The sequence below is a fragment of the Falco rusticolus genome, chromosome 5 (assembly GCF_015220075.1).
Source record: "Falco rusticolus isolate bFalRus1 chromosome 5, bFalRus1.pri, whole genome shotgun sequence".
Classification (NCBI taxonomy): domain Eukaryota; kingdom Metazoa; phylum Chordata; class Aves; order Falconiformes; family Falconidae; genus Falco; species Falco rusticolus.
The window spans coordinates 36,578,492-36,602,757 of NC_051191.1; the positions used below are offsets into that span (position 1 = coordinate 36,578,492).

A 24,266-nucleotide genomic window follows, 5' to 3' on the forward strand; every position below is an offset into this window, starting at 1 on the left:
CATACAGGGAACCCTGGTGCTTTCGTTCAAACACCCACATCATTTTGCCATCAATTAAATCTGTCATTACTTTGTTGTGCTACCAAAAGACAGAGTCCCAGGTCCCCTCTTTGTCCTCCTACACCCCAGCCCAGCCTCAGTCCCAGCCATTTCTTCCTCTCTTGTGCTAGGGCTTGCACTCAATTACTGTTCAAACAAAACACTCACAGAAGTAAGCCCAGGGAAGCTGGAGACCTACAGGCACCACGTGCCATCGGCTGCAGTGGCTTCTGTCAGGATAGGCTGCTGGCAGAGCCACCAGCTCTAGACCCCTTCATCCTGCTGACCCCAGTGGGGATAAGCTCTGCTATGTACCAGAGAAACCACAACACAAACAGCCTCCCAGGGGTCTTCACCTCCCAGATCTGTCCTCCTTTGCACAGCAGGGTTTAAGCCTTCCTGTCTCTCAGGTGCCATGGAGGAGATGGCTGGCTTTCCGCCCATCAGCAGATTTACTACTGCGGTGTAGTAGGAATAGCCTTATTGCAACCCTAAAAGTTGAAGGATGTAAGCGAGACTAGGGAGAGGAAATACCTTTTATTAGAACAACTTGGTGTGTTTTGAATCATGTGGTGTAGTCAGAAAGTTATAGATGGTAAGTCCTCAGGGACTGACTCTGTGTTTCTTGCATAAGCTGTCCTAATAAAAGACATTAACTCTCCTTGCAAAACTTACCTCACCTGAAAATACTACTGCATTCATCCTGTATGTTATCTCTGCCATTCGGAGATATTAATATTATTGCCAGTGCCATAGATTCATCATTGCTGCAACTGTATTGATTTGTTTTGTTGAAACCCGATTCTTGCACATGCTTTGGAGAGTTACATCATTTCACCCCTTCAACTCACAGCTAGGATGTTTTCTGTTTCATATGTAACAGCTCCTAATTCAGATTACAGAGATATTACAACAATGTATGCTGTACAATAATGTATTAAAACCATAAGGTGGAAAACCAAAAGTATTATTCCCTTTTGAAAGCAGATCTCTTTCCAGAAAAGCAACGGACCCTTTATGCTCTTGACTCAGCAATCATTCATATTCATGGCAGTACAGCAGCACAGCCCATTGACTTTGCTGAGCAGGGATGGACCTGCTCCCATGCACACAGGCTTTTTCTGCTGTTGCATACGTAACAAAGTGGCAGAGTTAGGTTTTCAGGTTTTTTAACACAGGACAGGCTGGGGAAAGAAAATGAAGGCAATTGTAAATGCAGTGTTTGATTGCTTTCATGGCACCTTGTGTCTTGCACTTGGTCCAAAGTATTAAAGAACAGTGACACCATCCAACAGAAGAAGTTTAAATGTGTTAGTCTTTATTATGAATCCAGTCCAGTTACCAAGTTCAGCCTATCTTATTTTGTGGTTTTAGAGACTCCTTTAGACCAGGTGAAAGAAAAGTTTTATACCTGTGCTCCTTCCTTGCTGTAAGAAGTCCCCAGTTACCCACGTTCAGCACACACAGAGATACCTATCACATGCCAGACTTGCACCATACGTGTGTGTGTCTGCATTATCATCACAGGGTAGATGCTGCAGAAGGAGGACATTTCTGAGCAAGTATCGTCCACTGCTTTCTCCTTTCCTTCCTAAGGGCCACCACGTGAATTGTTTTGGTGGTTATGCCTAGCAAGCCAACAGCTGACCCCCAGCTCATACAATTGATGAATTTCTCTTCATTCTTTACAGTAAAAGAGGCCAGTTTAAACACTGAAGAATTATTTCATTTAAAGTAGTCTAAAAAATTTAAATTAGCTTTTCTTACCTGAGCAGGCTTTTTTTGAACCACTTGTTGAGGCTGAAAAGTAAAACAAAAGCATGGTAAGAAACAACATTCACTGAGGTCACTTAGCTGTGATTTCACAGACACTGGGAAAAACGTTTTCAAGTAACAGAAATAAAACACAGGCAAAGCCCACACTCAGAAATGGAGTGATAACATACCCACCTGGCTTCTCCTACACCTATCTGTGACCTTGCTCTAAAGCAGTTCAGATTACTGTGGGTGCAGAGAAGTACGTTGTTTGTATAATCAAAACCAAAGTGAACTATAATTTAATATGTTACATCTCCCATCTCTTCTATGGTACTGCTAGATTTACTTTGCTGCATTACCTATCAGACCGGGAGAGTGGCCTAATTTTATAACTATATTCTGTTGTCTCCACTGATGGTGTTCACTCTCTCACCACATTTAGCCATGAGTGGAGTGTCCTGCTGTGGGGAAGTGTCTCCCTCCTGGCCGTGAGCAGAAGCAAAGTTTGGGCAGAGAGGTGAGGGACACATAACTCCATTCCGGAGCCAGGGCTTCCCACTTGACCAAAGCCAGGAGGCTGGGAGAGGCAGTGGCTCAAGCCCTCAGCAGCTCTGTTTTGAGATCTCTAGCTGCACAAAGGTGATGCTGTGCTGACCTTTGTGAACCTGTTGACATTATTTTGGGGATGCCCATCATTGGGCAGGTTGGGTGTGTGGGCAGGGAGAGCCAGAGGCTGTGTCTGTCTGCCTATGCAGGACCTGGTGGCACAGCCATGGGCTCCTCAGCAAGTCTCCCTCCTGGCTGCTCCCACCAGGGAATGGGAAACAGTCCCTACATGAGTCAGGAGATCCACCAAGGTACCAGTGCCCTTCATCCCCACTCCGGGGAGGAGGAGGAGTACTGATTAAGGAACTAATACAGGCATGCTTAAAATACACCACCACTGCCCGGACGATGTGACAATCCTTGTGGGTGCCAAGAGTAGCGCCAAACAGTAAGACCACAGATAAAGGATGAAACCCTGACACCAAGAACACAAAAGTGCTTTTCTTACTTCAGTGGGGCAAAGCTGCTGCCTCCCCCCCTGCCAGGACTTTCTTTTTTCAAAGTGTATGAATTGCACCCAACAATTTTCTTCCTGCCCTTCCTTCCTGCCTATTCCTAATCCCAGCCATGATTTTAGTGCCTCGCTTGGGCAGAAGCCAACATGCTGTCCCTCTGCATGGCCAAAGCCTAATTTTCATGACAGTGTAGTAGGAAATAACTGGAATATTTCTGAATAAACAGTTTAGTGGAACTGGCCTTTCAGAGCAATATTTCAGTGGGAAGGATCAATGAAAATGTAAATTAAATGTAACTGATTCAATTCAGACTGCCTACCACAAGCGTCCCCTTTTAACAAGAGATGCTTTGTTTATTTTCAGTCTTTTTCTAATTCAGTAGAATCCTACTGCTGTTGTATTTTTGTATCTGTGCCTCAGGCTCCAAGTTCTGCTCTCAAATAAATATGAGAAAAAACCTATGTGATGACTGGGTCCGTTTTAAACTCCAGGGTGGACCCTTTTCTTTTCCATTAAATTCCCTTGCAATGGAGAAGCTATTACCAAGGCACACATTTTACTGATGCCTTCTCCAGGTGGACTGCAAGCCCTGAACTCATTTTAATGGACATTTGCTGCCCTTGGACAAAGGAATGATTTGATTCAAAGGAAGCCCTCATAATTGCAGAACTCATTGAACTCTTCAGTACTCTGCCACTAGTGCTTTTCTGCTTTATTTTCTTTTTTTGCCTGTTGATTACACCTGTACACATGTTTACTCCCAAAGCACATGAAATCCACAGACATTCTTAGAGGCTGACTGTTTTCTCCTGCTCAGAAATGCCCATATATTTTTGGCTGTGCACTCTGTATTCATGTGACTCTCACACACTGTAGCTCAATGAAATCTTCTGAAGGAGCTGCCAACTCACCAAATTTTCCATGAATTAGGTCCTGACACTTCAATGAGAGGGAAGACAATGTCTGAAACAAGGCCAGCTCTGGCTTTCTGCCTAGTATGTGTCACAGTAATTCTACCAGCTGCCCTTCTACACAGCGCTTCATACTTTTCAGACCACCAAAAAGCCCCTTAAATACTTTCAGTGATAGCTGGGGCTCACTGGGGCTCAAGCTGCCAGCATGTTTTCCCAGCCTCTGGCACCCAGTGGCTCTGGACTGGACCTAGAGAGTTTTTTGTGTGTGTTTGTTTTGTTTTGTTGTTATTTTTATGAATGGCTTTCACAGGGGACGGAGTCCAGCACAATCCTATGCAGCCATTCATAAAAAGCAGAGGGAAAATATTGTACTTTGCCCAGTTGGAAACTGTCTCTGATAGTGACCAAGGCTTTCAAGAATCTTAGTCATTCAAGACCTTTGCTATTGTAGTGCTTCATGTCGAGACCTCCAAGGCAGTGCTTGCTTACTGCTGGCTAGGTTTCCACTGGATTTGGGATCTGGAGGTCAGCGCATGTTATGCTTTCTCCCTTAAATGGAAGAAGCACAGCTATGAAAGCCCAGAAGCAGGGCTCACCCCCAAAGCTGGTATTAGTGGCACACACCAGCAACACACCAGGAGCCATGCCCACTTGTGTCGTGCTGAGGGTTCCAGCTTGTGGTGGCTGAATCGCTGCAAGTGCTGGTTTTCAGGGGCATTGCTTTTCCTGCTTCAGCTTGGCTGAGTGGGAGAGCTATCTGGATGAATGCAGGCTGGATAAATCTAGCAAGGTCCAGTCCTGCGAGGACTGCAGTGTCTGCTCACTTAGGTCACCCCAGACTAGAAGAACTGAGGTGTACAGGAATAATGAGAAATATCCCAAGCACCAATCATTTCTTTAACTGTTGTGGATGTAATGCCTTTGGAAACTTTTAGACACACTATAGATACAAACGCCTCAACTCACTAAGCTTTGTGTTCACTGAGTTAAGAGATCTTTTCAGGGCTTCAAGGGAGACACCTCTGATTCAAAAGAGTGTTGTACTGCATGTTCAACTAGCTGGAAAGAAAGAGAATCTGTCTTGGTTATGGAAAAGACTGGAACCATAAAAAAGCCAAGGACAAGGGACTTTATAGAGGTGCTTTGGAGCAAAATAAAGTTGTATGCAAGACACAAGAGCTCTGAACTATTATGTACCACCCCCCACCCCCCGCAAGAGCCTCCAAAGTAAGATGGCAGAACTTCTGCTCTGCCACAGGCTCTCTCACGTCAGTGATCGCATGTAAGGGGAGCTTCACGCAACACAGGACTTTCACATTTTATTTTTAACCTAAGTTTAAAAAACAGCTATTGTACACTGAATGTGTATCAGCTGAAATTCCATGCACTTGAAAGCAAAATTTTGGGTTTTTTACATCATATGCTAGTACAAGTCAACTTTTAAGTAGCTTTCTTAAATCTGTATGAGACAGAACAAGCAATAGTGTTGCAAAAGTCCTATGGCCATGTCATTTAAATGTCTATCAATCAAGAAGAAATCCAAAATACAGCAGAATTTCTTTTGCCATGTTTAAACTATTAAGTATGTGAGCTAAGGCAAAAAAGAGTAACTTAAAACTTCAGGGTAAGATTCCTAATTTTGAACAGAAAAAAATAATAAACAACCTAAAGAAGGAAGTACACAAAGTTTTTGGCGATCTTTGCATTAAGTTTTGGATGTTCAAAGCCCAACTGCCTATCTTCTACAAGACACTTCCACTCCCCCTGTCACCACATCCCTCCTTTTATTTTAGTTTCTAATTATGTTACTTTAGTCTTTGTTAGTACCTTAGATGCATCCTTATAGCCTATACAGTGTCTGGTCAAACAATTTCTTTGCATTCTATACGAGCACAAAAGAGCAGCCAGCCTCATGTGATGAATCTGTATTCATCTTGTACCAGCAGTGAAAAGTTGTATCAAATTCAATTTGTCACACTTCTCATTCGCTGGAGTGCTTCTTACCCTGTGACTTTTCATAGTGTTATAAAAATAAGGAAGGATAAGGGTAAGCCTATGTCAACTAGTATGAGCAATGCTGGAACACATTTTTTATGATCAGAGATAAAAGTGCTGGTTTGAATGGAAATCATCCCCTGACCGCTGTGCCTGAAGCTCCTAGATTTTGTGTTCGTGTCTTCCTCTTCAAACTGAGTATTATGAAGCTGTTTGACTGATGCTTCTTGGCAACGCTGACCCTGTTCTATTCCCACAGCTTGACACAGACAAGACATTTGCATGGAGGTAGCTCTGCTGGTGAGACTAAATGACCATGATGGAAACTAATACCCAGTTAGGATGACATTTATAGTGCTGACAGCTCAGTGTTGTGCAGAGATCATTAAAATAATTTCATAGGTCACCCAAACACTTGTAGTTCTAAATTAAAAGATGAGTAAAACCATATTTAGTCTTTTTGTCTACATATCCTCAAAAAATCAGGAAGTTCATATTATACCAGTTGAAACCAATATAATCTAAAATAAATCATGTCTTCCAAGCAGTTCCATATGACAGCAGAGTAACTACTGTTCTGCCCTACAGCCTTAATTGGTTCGAGTCCAGCCTCTCCCTCCCTCTTCCAGCACAGAGTGATACAAGGCTGGGACCAGGAGCCCACGCAGCCTGTAATAGAGCCCTTGCCTCTGGGCAAAAGCTACTTTCAGCTTCATGTCAGCAGGAATCTACCCCACATTGCATGGGGCAGTGTGCCTGCCATTCGCTCCTCTGGTCCAGCTATACTCATTGCTTGTTTTAGAAATGATCTTTCTTTCAAGGGGGTAGCAGAAATGCTTTTTTACCCCATCAGCAGTGAGCGGGAAACCCTCCTCCACAAGCAGGACTGGCCTGTGTTTTGGAAGCTCAGGTCATGAATTCTCCTGCCTCCATCACATGTTTGCAGTCAACTGGCAACCGTGGTGTCTGTGTATGCACACTGCTGTGGGTCATTAGGATCTAACAGCAAAACCATCTGGCTCAGAGAGTTCAAAGGAGATTTCACAGTTCTCTGTGCAGTCTCATAAATGAGGCTAATAGTAATGTGTAGAGAATTTTGGCAAAATCCGTGGAACTTTTATTCTTTATTTTCTATCCTACTTGGCACTCCTCTGAGTTTTTAATACCAAATACAAAATAAGGTCATTCAAAAAATATTTATTAGCTTATTAAACTGACCTCCCCTGACTGCTGCTGGAAAACCCTGCAACATCTCAGGAGCTGCACCAATAACTTTAGCTGATGACAAAGTAAGTAGTATTTCTATTCCACTTGTGGAAGAGAGCAGAGAGCATCACAAAACTTCATGTTTTAATTAGTGAACTCAAAACACAATGCTTCAAACGACTCTTTTGGTAGCCTGAAAATTCAGGCACTGGCACATATATCCAGTCAGGTATGTACGTATCCAATGGAAGTCACACAACTGACTTCAGAAGGGTTAGGATTTCATATATTTTGTTTATAGAGAGGTACTTTCATGACAAAACGTCTGTAACTTGCTACATTTGCAATGGTTTTATGTTCTGAGACAATAAAAACCATGAAAGGAATGTATTGAAAATCAAATTCTGTTTTCTTTTATGCTTGTATAACCCATGATTTTTCAGTTGCTTTGACCCAACCTGCTCACAGAGGTAGATTTCCCACCATTACAGATCTTGGCAAGTACAAATTTAATGGGTAGGACAGGAAGGGAAAAACCATTAATTTTTCTTCATCCACTATCTGAACATTAGTTCAAGCACACCACCACCCCACTGAGTTTATCAAGGATATAATCAAAATTCAAAGCACAGTAGCTGTTAGTTCAGTGCTCTTGATAGACACTATTAATTTTTACAATGTTTCAGCCAGTATTGATTAAGTTTCCATAAAATATTTAGGGTAGCACAGCTTATGAAATACCCACTTAATGGGCTTTGTATCTGTGGTTCAATACTATAAGCAAAGTTTAAGTTGGTGTACTGAGCTAAAATCAATACAGTTTGGCAGCAGGAGGCTCTGTGGCTGCTGACTGCTCTTCTTCAGCCACCGCTGCTCTGCTGGGTTCCCCTGTTACTTCATCATCATCCATCAAGCATTTGAGAAGCTTTCCTGATACATTTTGCCCAGATTTAGTTCAGCATCTTGTGCGTTTTTCTGCTCAAATATTAAGAAGCAATTTCTGCCTTTCAGAATAATTCTAGTACACAGTTCAGCACTGAGGTTTTCTTGATATGCACCTAAGGAAACATGAGCTGGCTCTTTTGTCTGGCAAGCGTCATAAGTATCTGTCTATTTATAACTCCCTACACAGACAGACTATTAAGAAAACCAGATGGGAGGTTCCAGTTATTCTTGGTTATAACATAAGGAAAAACCCCTACATTTTAGCAGACAGAAATAAATGATAAGTTATTTGCAAAGAAAGCAAGCCCTTGTGATTCAGGGATATAAACCGATCAGAAACTACTTAGCCTTATAAACCTTGCAGACTTCTCCAGACAAATGACTACTGTGTAACTGTTTATTTATCTCCAGGCTATCTTGTCTGTTTATATACAGCAACCCCTGGGCACACCACGTATTTCTCTTTGCTCACGTGGAAATGATTTTTGATCACTACTAAAAAGGCTAGATTTGAATTGATGACCTACAGGTGAAAAGCATTGTATCGCATTACCATCTGGTTCTGGTTGTTTCAGAGTCTTCCCTCTCATCTTGCTCAGGCACCTCCCACTGTACAGACCGAAAAACCAGGGGCAGGCCTTTCCTGCTTCAGAGGCCATTCCTGGTGGTACCACTGATGGTGGCCATGATCGGCCACCTGTCATCGGTTGATCGGGACTGTCATCAGTGGACACATCTCTGAACCTGACTGGAAGGAGCTTCCAAATCCCCCCGAGCTTTGCACTGGCCTCCAGTGAAATAACAGAGTGAACAGGGCAGTAAAGCCCCAAACCAGCCAACCTGCGGCAAAATCTGTTAGTTTGGAAAGTGAATTCTGAACTTCAGTGGTTTTGCTCAAAATGTAACTCTTCTGTTTCTGGCCTCCTACATTCATTCTCCTCCTCATTTTAAGGTCACAAAGACTCCAACTTGTTCAGTAACCGTGTCCTTGTGTCATTTAGAGACTGGAAAATATGCACAGCCCATTTTCAACAATGTAGGCTTACATACAATTAAACAATTGGATTAATTTCCAGGTCTATGAAAGCCTCTGCCAACAACAGGCCCAAGCCTAGACACAGGGATGGAAAAAGAACTGAAGTGGCACTGATGGAAAACAAGGGGTAAATTGCTCCACTGGGCAGCCCTAGGACTACAGCAGTGTCCCAGCAGTGTCAGGTGGCAACTCTGTCCCCTGCCCCACCACAGTGCTGCTGCAATGGCCACACCACAGCCCAGAGCTGCACTTCTTCACAAGAGTCCCTGAAGGAGGATACCGGTGAAAATAGTCTGCACTTCCCTCAGCTCTTGGGCACCTTCACTGCTGTTCAAGCTGCCTTGAAGGTAGTGAGTCAAGCCAAGGAGTCTCAGGGTCCTCCCTTGGGTATTTCACAGTGGCAGCCCGTGGCATATTTCTTCGTATTTCTTCAGTCTAGCTGCACGCTAAAAGTGCTGCTGCCTCCACAGATGTGCACTTCATGTTTTATCAAGGCACATCTCAACCAGAGGAGGAGAACATCAGAGTGGGCACTACGTAAAGGCAGGTACAGGAGAACCTGATCTGCCCAGAAAACTGCGGACTTCACCTACAGGAGAAAACAATCCATTTGAGGTCCACAGCCTGGCTTGCATCTGTACCGCCTTTCTTCCCCCTGTTCGGGGCCCCCTTTTCCGCAGTGCTCAAAGGGAAGAGCCTGTGGGCCATGCTGTTTCCTTAACCACACCCGGGTACCATGTTAGAGGGCAGAGGACAAGACATTGAAGGAGAGAAGGCTCCCAACAAAAGCACAGATAACTGCAGGGCAGTGCCTGGGGCTGTGCCTCAGCACTGTTCAGCTCACTGAGCTGTGCAGACTCAACGGCACAAAATATGACTGGATAGAGACACAACTCTATCTAGATCCTGTTAGGAAGAGCTATCTGTCCCCTCATCTGCACAAACTGGGGTAAGGATACAAGGGATCTAGGCAGCTTCTTTTGCACTGCCATTTCTGCCCCTTCAGAGATGTAAAGCATCTTGTACAGAGATTATGTGGTCATCCCCAGGCCTGGCTCTAAAGTCCTGCAGGAGCTTCCCCTCCCAATCCAGCCCATTGCCTCTGTGACCTCTCATTGCCCTGTGATGGCTAGGCAGGATTTTCCTCCAAAGAAAAGGCACACAGCACAAGGAAGGCCAATCGACTGTGCCTGGCTGATTTTCTGCAGCTGAGGATCTGGCCTGAGGCACTTCTCTTCAACTTCTTTGTCTGAGCAGATCCATTGGTAGCCACATGGTTGGCTGGGGATGTTTTTGTATGTCTGGGATACACGGATGTCTGATAGTTGTCTGTCTATCGAATAGATTTGATAATTATTACTGCCTCCAGGAAACTGATGCTGCTAAAAGTGTCTGTCAGAGTCTGACCAGAGCCTGCTGACATCCTGGCACAGTTTCATAAAGAAGTCAGTGTACAAAATAGAAATACATTTTCCACGTACTTGAAATATACTAGGGGCTTGGTGGCGAGTTGTTGTAATTAATCCACTTCCTGGCTTGATGCATTTTGGGATCATTCTAGTGTGTGGTATGTTAAATACTCAACTCAGTTCATGCTGTTATTTTTTACATAGAAATTACATTCATTATGTCCAAAGGCATGATTTGTAGGCACTCCTTGCAAAGCAGAAAAACCCTCATTGCATGGCATTTCTAGTGTGCTTTTACCATTTGCTCACTAATAGCAATCTCATCATATGCATCATTGTGAAACCCGCATGACAGGGTCATGTATTTTAAAAGATGGCAGCAAAATTATTTTCTCTTTTATCTACCTACAACCCACTTAATAGAAGATTGCAAAGTCAAAGTCTACAACATCCTATCGTCTGCCTCTCAACAGCAGCAGAAATATGAATAGTGTCAGTGTACACATGCTTCTCTCGATCTGAAAGAGAGAGAAAGAAAGGGGAAGAGAGGGAGGGAGGAAGAGATTCTGCTCTGGATAATCCTGGTGTAACTTTGGAGTTGTTCTATTTATGTCCCTGGACAGACTCTGAATTTAGCCCAGTTTAGGAGAGAAGAATTTGACGGCAATTTTTACAGGACAATTACCTGACTGTCTAGCTACAGTTATTTAATAGCCCTTTGGAAGCTACATCTGACCTGAAGATCCTATTTGTTCTTCGGATCTAACAATGTGAACATCAAAGGCATGTGGTGTTAGGTATGCACACAAATCCCCTGCAGCTTTTTTCATAATAGTACTGAAACCTGATCCCACAGCAAGAATGCAGCCCTGCAGCACCCCAGCACCCTGCTCCCTGGTACAGCTTAAGGTGGTTTCGCCGCTCACAGAGCTCCATCCACCACTTGGAAAGCCGCCTGCTTTTAAACCTTGCTAGGGAGGGCTTGTGAACAATTTAGCAAACCCAGGTCATTTCAGAGAGTAGGGCTGCTCGATATTTACTCTCAGTTTTCCTGACAATTCCTCCTTATATTGTTGTTCCTGTTGCTGAAGTGACAAAACCTGATTTTTCATGTCACAAAGAACAAAGCTCAATCCTGTCCTTGGCTAAATTCTGCCCTTGGTTCAAACCAGTTTCAGAGTCTACCCAAAGAAGTAAATGGTTTCATCTCCCAACTAGTCACATTTTATTGTGCTTGGAACTTATGTGGTTTGGGACATGCCAAAAATACACCAGTTGGTAGTATCTGTGGCTAGGTGGTCCTGGCAGCAGAGGTGAAAGCAGCTTGCTGGATGAAGAAGGATAGCTGGCCTCCAAATACTGCTGTAGTTGGCACAGACAAACCATTTCTGGGAATTAGGTACACTGGGTAGACAGAAGCTTGACTTGCAGCTGAACATAATCTGCCTCTGTGAGATCAGGTATTATATCAGCACCAGACTGCTTCACGGCAGCTGCAAGATCGTTTTAGCATTGGCAGCAATGTGGCCAAGGATACACTGATACTCTAGATGTTAACAGGTAAGGGAGCTCCTCATGGTGTCAAGCAGGGTCCTGCTGGTGGCCCGCAGGCTGCTCCCAGGCACCGACATATCCTCACATTCCATGCCTGTGACTGTCTAGCCCAGCTTCAAGCAAGGTTTTATCTGGAGAAGGCAGCCAGGGAGCATGAAGGTGCACCTTGAGGCGAGCCCCATGGACACCAGAAGTTGCTGTGAGCCTATTGCTCTCCCAGGCAAACCCCAGGGCCAGCAAGGAGGCCACAAGCAAAGGACAGCATTTGGCGGAGGGGTGAGGAAACACCAGTATAGCTTGGGACAAGCTAGTGTGTACACCTAGAGCTTCTGGAAATCTTTGGCTGGTAGGGAACAGTGCTGGAAAGTTTCAGTTGGGTTGCATAGTGAGAAAGATCTAAAGGGATGAGATGGAGGAATGCAAGTGGCAAGGAGAGTTGGTGGGGAAGAAGGGGTCCAAATGCACACCACCTTCCCTGCTTGCACACAAGTGGGAACAAAGTCTCTGCACTGCCTGTTATGTCCAAAGAACTGAGAGGAAACACGTAGAAATACCTTATCCATATTTCTTTTTGTCCACCAACGTACACAAGATGGCTGTATTGGTGTCATATTTTTGGCTTCTTTTATGTTCTTAAAAATGTGGGCATTACTGACATATTTTGGGGGGGTTGTGGTGTTTTTAAAGAAAGCAACTGGGAAGTTTGGTTAGAAAGGCTGGTTTTAGGTACTGCTTGTTCTTTTAGATTTTAGGGTCCAAATCTTTTAGATTTAGATTAAAGCGTTTGTAGGCTTTATGGGAGTGTTTCATCTTCTCAGGTCATAAAAAGGAAGAGAAAAATAGGAAGGCCGTGGGACTGTACTGTCCTGGGGAGCGGAGGATTACACCCCTACCCGCAAGCAGAGAAACCACCTGCTGTTCAAGGCTGATGACAGCAGGATCTGTAGGAGCACATGCTCTTCCTGAAGAAGAACTCAAGCCATCTCTCAGCACGGCAATCTGTGCAGAAGCACAGATTCAGCTTTGTGGTTAGATGGCGCTGGCAGCGGGACAGCCAGGACATTCTCTGTTTGTTATACAAGCACTTCAAAAGGGTGGGGGACAGTGATGGGATAAGGAGTTGCCCATGCCTCTTCGCCTTTCATCACCTCCCTGGAATGTCTGCCTTCTGGGCTAATTTAGATGTATTTATGTTAATAAATGTGTGGCCTTTTCAGCCCCTTTTTTCCACTTTAATTCCTGCTGGCACGTGCCCTTGGCAATTTGTGGTTATTTTACTCATTGGCGTTGTACAATTGCCCTGTATTACTGAATATAGTTGTGTTTTTTTCATAGTTAAGCAAACACAGAGCTCACAAAAGTGATACAGTCTAGCTCCATTTTGCTTAGCAAATACCGGGGGTTTTCTCTCTTTTCCTTTCTTTTCCTCAGTCAAGAGACAATGTTTTGCTAACTGTAAACTGGTTTGCAAGCCCAAAACTGATGATTTCATGAGTCTTCCAGATGTACCATCACAGTTCCAGAAAGCTCCCTGACTGACAAGAAAGCCAGGACTTCTGTGAGATCTCTACATCAGGATATTATTAATAAGCATTCTGTACCTCAGAGGGAACCCCCCCACTATCACGTAAGCTCCATATGGCTCCCTGCTCAGCACTGTGGCAGCCTCCTCCCTCCCTCTCCTTACTCCCAAGTGTGATGGGGCCCAAACTTTTGGGCTGGGCTTGGTTGAACGGTCCCTTATGGAGCTACTCAAGGTCTCTGCACTCAACTCCAACTGTGACTTAATATATGAAGACACTTCTTTCACATCCACGCTCATCCCACGAAACAATGAAGTCTGTGCTTGGACCAACCGATAGACATGTGATCACATGGGTGAAGAGCAGGATCCACACAACCTTGTAGAGAAAACACAGTGAAAATAAGGCTGCTAACCCCAGGATAAGGGCTTCCAGAAAAAAGGATACAGTGCAGTTTTGCACTGTTGATAATTTTGGCAGGGAGGATACAGCCCATGAGCTTGAGTTTACAAGCCCTGCCCCAGAAAATGGTCAGTTAATCCATTTAAAATTTGGAACCTTCATTTATAGCACGGGCCAGTAATACCTGGGAGCACACTTTCCCCCATCTGTCTCAGCCATGATAGACTCCAACTACAGGGCTGCCAATGTCCTGGGAGAATCTTTAGAGTGCAGGAGTTAAGTTCATGGAAAAGCCTGGGATGATGACAAACTACAGAGACTTTAGGAGCAAAATGTGTAATACATTCACTGAATAGCATCCTGTAGTAAAACAGGTACAGACAAAGACATCTAGTTCCTAAAGACTACAGAACTAATTGCAATCTGAACCTGACCTATTGGTACATAGTAGAAAAGGGCAAACCTCAAGCAAAAAATCTTGGGAAGTGCCTGGACACCGTCATGATGAACATGTCTGGGTCCTCATCAGTATCACTCATGGTGGATTTCTTTTGTGGTTTTTTTTCCCCATGTACATTTTTCTTATCACTCAGTGTTCCTTTAGAAACAGAAATTAACTCATTACCAGACACTCAGCAGCAGACCTGTGATGCTGTGTGATGGGTCATACCAGTACTACTCCTCAGTTCAACATGGACTTTCCTATGAAAAGCTCAAGAATATATATCAGATAACTAAAAACAATGATGATATTCAAATACATAATCTTATATATGAATATCCTTTTCATGTCTGCAGCTACCAAAGTGATTTGCACACTTGAAGTGACAAGGGAACCGTATAGATGGATCTGTTTCGTTCTGCACTGCCACGTAGCTATTTCTGGGATGAAGTCTGGCAGCTGTTCTAACAGCACAAGACAGTGTTACATACAGTTGGGCCAGGAGGTGAAGAATAGCATATCCAGTGTGCATGGCAGGGAAGGAAGGATGTAATTATCCAAACTGGAATTTGGCCAGGACACTGGGGTCAAAACCCTGACCCTTTTGAAAAGTGCCATGGGAATCGGTGACCACGAGTAGTCAGAGCCTTGATTTTTACATCTCAGGTGAAAATCAACACCTCCAATGCCAGCTTTCTTGAGTACCATGCAAAGGTATTCATCCTAAGTGAATCAGAAAGAAAAGGACATCCCAGCACAGCAGCTAGGTGTCCTTGGAGGTATTTATTTTGTTTGTCAGCTAGCCTATAGAATCTCATAGCCCAGGCAACATATACATCCCCTTTCACAGCACTGGTGTACAAAGAGAACAGGACACTGCTTGTGTTGGATGCATTTATCTGAAACTCAGATCACAACCCCACTATTTTCAAAACAGCAATATTCCTCCCATGACTACTTTGTGGTTTGATTTCTGCTATCTAAAATGTGAATCATGCTGAATTTTTCATCTGTGAATGGCTACTAACCAAAACAGACAGCTTTCCATTTTGGTATCAGTGATCTACTGCGTTCTGCATGATTTAAGGACATGAACACATCACTGACTTAAAAGACTTTTTAAAAATCACCACCAGGTAAGCAGCAATAACAGAATACATATGGGGCTTAGCCTACTTCAGATGTGAGTATATAAGCAGCACTTTACGCTTATTTTACTAAGGTGAAAGAAGAGTACTTAGCAATGAGGACAGGCTAGCAGCCTGTGCATGGATGGTCACGAACACTTATCAAAGCTCAGCCAGGAATCTGTAACTCAGTCATGCATTAAACATCTTGGACTAGAAATTATGTCCATATCTGTTCTTACAGACTTGGAAAGAGGAACTTAGTGCTAACGTACTAAGATGGCTTACACCTTAAGACTGTTACTTTTTGATCAGTCTTAATTCTCAAAATCAAACTCAGCAACCTACCCATCCTGAACAGATTCTACCTGGCACAAAACATCACACAGAAAGCCCCTGCTGCTTCTATGGTAAATCTTAGACTCTGCCAGCTCAGAGCTGGACCTAATGGCAGGTGCCTCCAGGCACCCAAATGCCTGTAGTCCTCTACAATAGCTCATGAACTGTACCATGCTGGACTATGCACCACAGCCAGCAGTGGGACGAGGAGCAATCAAATCCTGAGCTACCGGAGACAGGAAAAAACACCAAAGCTGACATTTCCAGGCTGCCCAGCAAATGATCACTCAGGTCCTCTCTCCATTCCTGTCTTCCCATGGCACCACACAACTCTAGGGGAACAAGCAATGAACCCAGCAAGCAAGGTAGAAGGACTCTGGGCAACAAAAATTTCAGACAACGTTGGGAGAGTCAGGTAAATTTACTGTCCCTGCATTAGATGCTGCACAGCTGATCCCCTCATGTGAAAAGCAGGTGCTCCAAACACGGAAGACTGACAAAAGGTGGACTATGAAGTAAAAAGGCCCACAGAGATTAAATGCTTCATCACAGAACATATTGGTGTCAAAAATATTGTTGAATGCAGCTTTCTTGGAACTGGTCTAGACCTCTACTACAGCCCCCATTTTTAAAATATGACTCAGAAGATTCTTAGAGTTTGTCACCTGCATTCAAATGCCATCTGTAGGAACGAATCCCCCTCTGGCCATAATAATGAGCAATCTGTAGTAGACCTTTGCTCGCTCGTGATAGACTGTGATGGCCCATCCTGCACAGGAGGTCACATCATATTATCACATGGTCCCATCTGGCTTTAGCATCTGTGAATCAAGGGTCGAATACCGACGTCACTAGTCTTAACAGGGGAGAGCTAGTCTGCCTTGTAGGACTACTGCCAAGAGGGCTTCTTTTTCACAAGCATTTTCCTTACATAGCAGGATCGTGCATGCATGTGCTGCAGAGAAATTAAATAATAAATTATGATCAAGGAAAATTAAAGGAGTTGACACAAAACCCACTAAGGCCAGATGCACATAAGCAGAAATCTCAGATTTGTTTGAACAGTCTGACAGAAGTGAACGCAACTCAAATCCATCCGGTTGGCAGCATGAATAACTGCATGCAGGAGAGAGCAGGACTGTGGCACTTGAAGAAAATGAATCTCAAAGGTTCTACAAGGTGAGACAAGTTATTATGTAGGTGTTTCAGCTATAAAGTTACATATAATGTAGGAATATGCTGCAATGCCTGTTCAGAAGAAATTTAACATCAGTTATCAGTCTTTGCTTTAGGTAGGCTGGTTTTAAATACACTTAAGGAAACACCCTTATGTACATAAGATCACATTAGATGGCTTTCACTCAAATGAGATACAAGTGGCACTACATGAAGTGTAGACCAGCAAACCTTATAGCTCATCTCCTTTGTATAAAATCGGAACCAAAATTGTTATTTTTGCCTGACAGTAACCAAGAACGCATGTCCTATTTTTAAAGCAAAATCTAGCTGGCAGAAACACAAGTGTGTTTGCTCCTGGTCTCACCATTAGAAACTTGACTGAATATCTGCTTTGCTGGACATATACAAGTATTAGTTAATTTCTCACCCAGCTATTTATTTATTTAATAATATTAATACTGTTAATTATTCTATGTTATTTGCTTGTGACCTTAAAAGCAATTGAACTTAATGTTCAGTGTTTTCTCCTATTTCCTTTCTGCTGCTGCCTTTTCTGTAAAAAGAGCATTTCTGCATCTTAACCACACCCAGGTGCTCATAGCACTAGAAAAAAAACCAGCAACAAACATACAAAATCCAAGCTTTCTCTTGCTTGTTGCTTTACAGTTTACTATCCTCTCATTGTTTTACTTTAATTGCTAGAGCTTGATACTATACTCATTTTCCTCACTCAGTTCATAATATCAATTTCCCTGAAGGTCAGAAACAATACCTCAGGAAATACCACCTGCTATTCAGGGATATAGCAGGAAATTTGCATTTCCACTTTGTACAGTGTTATTATTTTGGACTGACAATCTACATTTATTTCATTATCCCTAAGTGTTGGGATCCCTGAAAGCTAGAAAGAGAGAGAATGAGTGTCCTGGCTGGCCTCCTGCTAGCATTTCATGGTCACTAACAATCAAGAGGGAGAAGACAAACAACTTGCTGCTGCCAAGATGTGCGTGCTTCACACGCAGCTCTCCCTGTCATTTCCACAGAAGTATGGAAGCCGACTCAGCCTCATTGCTGGTCTCCTCCTGCTCGGCCAGCCCTCCTTCAGAGCTGGGTTGCTGCCTGAGCCCATTCTTCCACCCTCTGCAAACAGCACTGAGGAATGAGGTTGTGGATGCAGCCAAAGGATTTACTCCCCTGCAGGAATGCAGGAGGCTTGAGTGTGGCTTCTGCAGGGAGTTGGACATCATCCTTCTAGCCTTTATTCATTGGGTGTGAGAACACGGTGTTTTGGGACCATCGGCAGGGGAAGGAAAGCTGCCCCCAGTTAGATGCTTGCAAGCCTTGTAACCTTCACAACAGCTGTAGCAAATATAAAAATAAAAAAAGACCTTCAGCCCTTCAGTGGGTTTTCCCCAGACAGTCATTGTGAGGTGGCCACCAATACAAACTCCACTAATTTTATTCCCTTAGTATTCTCAGCACAGCCATGTGGGGTTGGCAGGAAGAAACCTGTCAGAGGGAAGCTGCAATCCTGCACATTTCTGATGCATTTTCTGTACAACATGGGGTACATTAAGCTTTAGGAGCCTTCTTCCCAGCTCTTCAAACTCCAACTTAGCGTCTGCTGTTCTGTTTTCTCCTCCCAAGCTTATGTTGGTGGGGAAGAGCTGTGTGCCTCAGTGCAGAGCAGAGTACCTGCTTTGAGCGGCCGCGGCCAGGGCAGCAAGCAGTGAGGCTGCATGTCACATCCCCTCACACAGGGATGTGTCAGGCAGCATGTGCTGCACCAAATGTCAGGGGGAGAGGTATTCACAACTACCTACTGCTTCTCCCAGGGAGCCCGCCCTTCCACCCAGAAACACACCTCAGAGAGAGCATGAGGCAACTGGACTGAAGGCAGAAATGTGCTTAGAAATGGCTTTATTTGTGCAGGTCTGTCCCAGTCCAACTCTGTGGCTCGGGAGGAAGTGTGACTGTGGGAACTTTCTTGCAGTTTCTTCTTGGCTGACCGAACACATCCCAGAGATTTCACTTCTGGGAGGAATGCCTTGAAGCAATTTTTTTTATGATGAGGGCGTTTCAAGACATGTATCTATTTCAAGCAGCAGCACTGGAGACTGCTGAGGGAGGGCAGCGAGCCTTACTGGCCGGATAAAAGGAAACTTTCTTTTTGGCTGGCTGCACAAAAGGGCACGAATGAGGCAGCAGCGGAGAAGTGCACCCCCCGACAGCTTGTCTGAGTCACGCTCCAGCCCTGCTCACGCCGGGGAGCTGCACTGCCACCGCCACCTCCACGCTGGCCTGCTGCCGGGGAGCTCCACGTTACGCAGAGCCAGGGGTGATGCAGGCTCCTCTGCCCTGGTGCAGGGGCAAGGCTGAAAGCTGCTGCTATGCCAGCAGGTCCAAGCTGTAGATGCAGCACTGGCCCAAGCAGCTCCAAAGCTGCCCAAAGTTGCAGGAGCTCAGTTTGCTCCTCTTGCCCAAGAAGAGCAAGGAGGCATGAAGTCACCATGCCCTTTCCCAGACACAAGGACTACTGCACACCGGCTAAGAATTTTCCCCCCTTGGAGAGTCCTGCCCAGGTATTTGGATTTAACAGTCGGTGTCAGTGTTGATGGTGAGGACAATTAAAGAAGCCATCGCTGATCTTTCCAGGAGGCCTGAATGGGTTGTTGCCTTCTGTGCTGTGCTGAACTCAGAAATATTGATCTGCTTGACACTTTGGATGACCCAGGCTGCCAGTCAGAAAGTTCAAAAGGTGAGGAACACCTCTCAACAAGAATAAACAGCTACACACATTTGGAAATAAACCTTGCAATTACAGTTAGCTGTTTGGTACCCTCTCCTGCCTGGAAGTTTTTGGGCTACAAAAGATTTACATAGGAAGGATGGCAAGAAATGACTGTAAACCAGCCCCAGCTGCCTTCAGGGCTGATTTAAAAATCGGGAGGAGGAGAAATGACAATGTTTAATATTTAAACAGAAAAAAGTTTCATTTTTAAACATTTATGTTCCTTTTATGATTGTTATATCAATATTAATACAGAATGTAAACCACTTTATGGCCTCCAGACAGGACTCCCCTGTCACTCCTTTCTCAAGAAGTCTGTTTTTTAGGCAGATGAGTGCTACCAGTGGGAGGTTCAGAAATGCTGGTCCTAATAAATAACTCCAGAGCGAGACCTGCTGCCCTTCTTCAGACATACTGCCTAATGACATCAGTGAGAATTCTGCCTGAGTAAAAATACCAAGTTTTGGCCCATTACCTTCAAATGAACAGAAGTTTATTTGTGGTTTGAGGTGCTTCCTCTCGTCTGAACTTTCAGTTTTCCAGTCTTAGCCAAAGAGGTACAAAAGGTGTTTCCTTGATCCTCAAGGTTGTATGTGCACTCAGAAGGGCTCCCAAATTATTCTCTTGAATTTTGTGACTTGAATTTGTATCTGCAAACCCTGCCTTCATTGAGCAGAAGCAGCAGGTAGAGATGGGATATCTTGACAATGAGCTTTGACTGAGTTGAAAAATAATCTTTCTCCAATGCTAGCCTCCAAAGACAAAAATCTTTCTCTAACATTCTTTAGTCTTTATCCCCTCTGCAAACTATGTGCAGTAAGATGCACTGTGTTGCTAAAAAGCTCTCACAACCTCTAGATGAAAACCAGGATGGTGCAGAAAAGCAGAAGTAGAAACAATAGCCAATGGCCATGCTTCCATCGTTTATTTCCATGAGTTTGCTGCAACAAGACTGTCCAAAAAGCAGTGAGTAAATACTCATGAGCAAACCTCACACCGGTCCACTGCGTCCTGCTAACGTCACACAGCTGCTGCCCCCATCCATTCACTTCCTCATGTTTGAACTTCATTCATCCATTCATTTGGGAGAAGGTGCTGCAGTTCTCCCCGCTGCCAGCCTGTTCATGTATTTTACTGATGTTTTAAAGCATATGGTCCGAATGCTCTGAATGCCGTGGAAGATTACTGTCACATGTCCTAAATCACTGCCTATCTGTTGACACAGTATCACCTTTCATAAATTGCTGGATACCATTTTCCCATCTGCATTGCTCTAAACACAGGAATTATAGGCAGGACACAAATCCAAACAACCCTTATATGCTGAATAAAATAAATAACAATCAGCCCCTTCAACATTTCTCCTTTAAAGGAATTTTCCTTATTTTAGATCAAACACTTCACTGGGATCCACACTAATTTGTACCTTCCAGTGCCATAAATAACTAACACAAAGGAAAAAAAAATACAGCACATTCAAAATCAGCCAGATTTGTATTTTTAAATTCTAAAATACATGCTCATGTCATGCTTTGGGTACTGGCACAATTTCTGAATGAATGCAAACAAAGCAAGATCTGCTTGAATGCATCAGACCCCCTAATGCATACTTAGCATAGCTCCAGGTCAGTGGAGCCAGACCAGTTTACACCAATTCAACAGTTGGCCCGCAAGGTTCACATGAGAGTGGTATCTCTGTAAGTACCACCCTCCGTTCCCTCCTTCTCAAACTTGTGAATGGGCTCATGCTGCATATCTGGGTACACCTCTGAACTACTTGGATTCGGTTCAGGTTGTGGGAAAGCAGGCTGGAAAACACACATGCACCTCTGCCACCTCCCCCCACGGAACACACACACCCCAGCGGAAAGGTAACGTCAGCTTTTCATAGGAAAACTGATTAGTGATACCTTAGTTCAGCACAGACTAAAAAATATTACATCTTGAGGTTTTCCATGAAGACAAAATCTTCCAAAGTGAGCAAGTACTCTCAGCTCAAAATTTCATTTTCACCTGAAACCCAAGTTTCTGATGAAAATATTTCAACAAAAATAGCCTTGTCTGCAGCTAACAAAGCTTTATACTCCACTGTAACAGCACACCTCTGTGTGCTTCTGTTCCTGAAACCTGTATTCTTCTCCATTCCTACACATTTCAGCTTTCAATATGGCCTGCAGGTCCACAGATGGAGCCTTCACTGACTTGGACACCACACACCCACACACCCCCCCCCCCCCCCCCCGCCGACACCCTGCTTTTATCCTATCACCACCTGCACAAAGAGAAGGTTAGCACATATTAAACCATTGGATTTGTCTGCTCCAAGTACTCAGGGAAAGAACAGTGATATGTTTGAGACCCAAACGCAATACATTTGGGGATGTGCTAGACAAAATCAACACCTGGCAGCTGGTGATCAGCCAGGTTTCACTCCAGAGATGCAGTACTGGGGAGAACTGGCTTGTGCTGTGCAAGGAGATGCACTCTGCCATGGAGAGCGCCAAGAGGAACCCAAGCGTAGAGCCCCTTGGAGCAACCCAGTCACTCAGTGTAGCAGAGTACTGAGATCTCTCTGGCTTACAGTACCATTTGAAATTTGTATGAAGCCCCTGTCGCTACAGTATCGGACAATTTCCCATACACTAAAAAATAGACATAATGACCCTTTTCTCCCTTTCCTGTTGGGTTACAGAAACAGCTTAATTACCCCATTGAGTTCATCTCATCACAAGTGTCAGTGGAGGATGTTCTTAGGAGTGTGCACCAAATTCCAGCACATTTTAGCAGCCACGCTTGTGCACCATAAAACAACCTCTGCCACCTAATCTTCTAAGATCTCCTTTGGTCACTTCATGTTCCCAAAGTCTCTGAGGAACATACATTTGTATGCTAATCCTTCCATCACATCTACATGAGCCTCTGTCACATCCAACGCAACAGCAGTCTGCGAAGTGAAACGTTAATCTGGCACCCTATGCTTAACATAGGGACTTATATTAAAAAAGCCTACCAAACTTCCAAAAGTACCATGTATGTCCTACCGTTTCAGTATAGATCACAGGGCCATTAACCCCTTCCCTGCGGGCTTGTCTGGTGCTGCAGCAGCAGCACTGCCCCCGCTGCCAGCACTCCCTGCAGGACCAGCTGGTGGGCAGCCAGGCTATAAGGTCCAGCAGCACAACACAACCCAGGCTTTGCCTTGTGGCCATGATGTAGGCACTACAGTCTTAGAGACTCCTTCAGTGCAGTGAGAGGTTACACAGCTTCTAGCATCAAATTTTAAAACCTGAATAAAGATACAGCATGTGTCATCCAAACCAGCAAGTTTCTTGGTGCAAAACACAACGGTGGTGTGCCAGTCCCACTGCAGCAGCCATTAGCTCTATAGGCAAGGATGCTGCAATTGCTGCGTCAGAGCTGTCATTAGCGAGTCACAGACCAAGGGCAAGCAACCAAGCTTAAGACTCTTGTTCCTTCTGATCAGGACTTCAGCACATGACCATTCACTGAAATGATGGGGCTAGTACCTTCCCCGCCCCCACCCCCCCTCCCCCGGCAGCTTTGATAGTAATGATAATACAGTAACAATGTAATCCAGATGAGGGATTATCAGATGCCTTTGATTTCCAGGACTGTCAGGCTACCACCTTTCAAAAGAACTAAAACTCACCTGACAAAACAGTTTTTAAAAAAAAGACCATATATAGTACTGGCTTCTGCAAAACAGGCTGGAAAAGACTGGCACAACTTTACAACTTAAAATAATCCTAGAATTTCCAGGTGAATCCAGTAGATGTTACAGACTGACAACACCTACAAAAGCTCCACCTAAAAATCCTTCCCTCTTTTGTCTCCAAAGAAACCCCCCAAAGCAGTCTGCCACCAAGAAACAGGGCAAGTTGAACTGTAAAAAGATGGACTTATCTTCCCTTCAGCACTCTGCTGAGCGACAGGACACTTGCTTTGGGGCTGGCCTCCCTACGCTGAGTGAGAGCAGCAAGGCTGATGTTGGTGAGCAGGGTGTCACCCAATGCAACGGCTGATCCCCCTAGGTGGTCAGCCGATGGGAGCTGGGAGCAAAGAGTGAATCACCAGCACATCAGCCTGCAGACACGAAAAGTGTGGGCACCAGTACATCCCTGCACTCCTAGGGTTTTGACCATGTCACCTCTGCTGTCCCCAAACAGCCCACAGCTAGAGTGCTGTGTGGGGGCTGCACAAGGTGTCTGTGGGGCCATCCTTCTGCCTATGGGTCATTTATTTGTATCAAATTATCAGAAGTAGCTATAGAAACTAAAGGAGAATGGAGAGAAATTAAAGGTGGATTAGTGCTGTTTGACATCTACATCCTCCTGTTTCAAGGCATCTGACAACCATTAACGGCCCGTAAGCCAGACTGAACCTTCCTTCACGGGCTTCCTTCATTAATAACTGTCTATTAGGAGACCGTTTGTATCCTTTTCTGGTGCTGACTACTATATACAGGACATTCTATTAGCAAATCTATGATAAAATACTGTATTGTACATGTATTGTTTTTAAAAGG

General features: G+C 44.3%; 1 protein-coding gene across 2 annotated transcripts in view; it reads right to left on the bottom strand.

Moving 5' to 3' along the window:
• Positions 1-24,266, bottom strand: part of HMGA2 (high mobility group AT-hook 2) — a 123,051-nt gene that overhangs the window by 22,623 nt on the left and 76,162 nt on the right. For both annotated transcript variants that reach the window (XM_037389131.1, XM_037389130.1), the window contains one exon: positions 1,807-1,839. In XM_037389131.1, the coding sequence (XP_037245028.1) occupies positions 1,807-1,839 (33 nt within the window). The remainder of the gene's footprint in view (positions 1-1,806; positions 1,840-24,266) is intronic.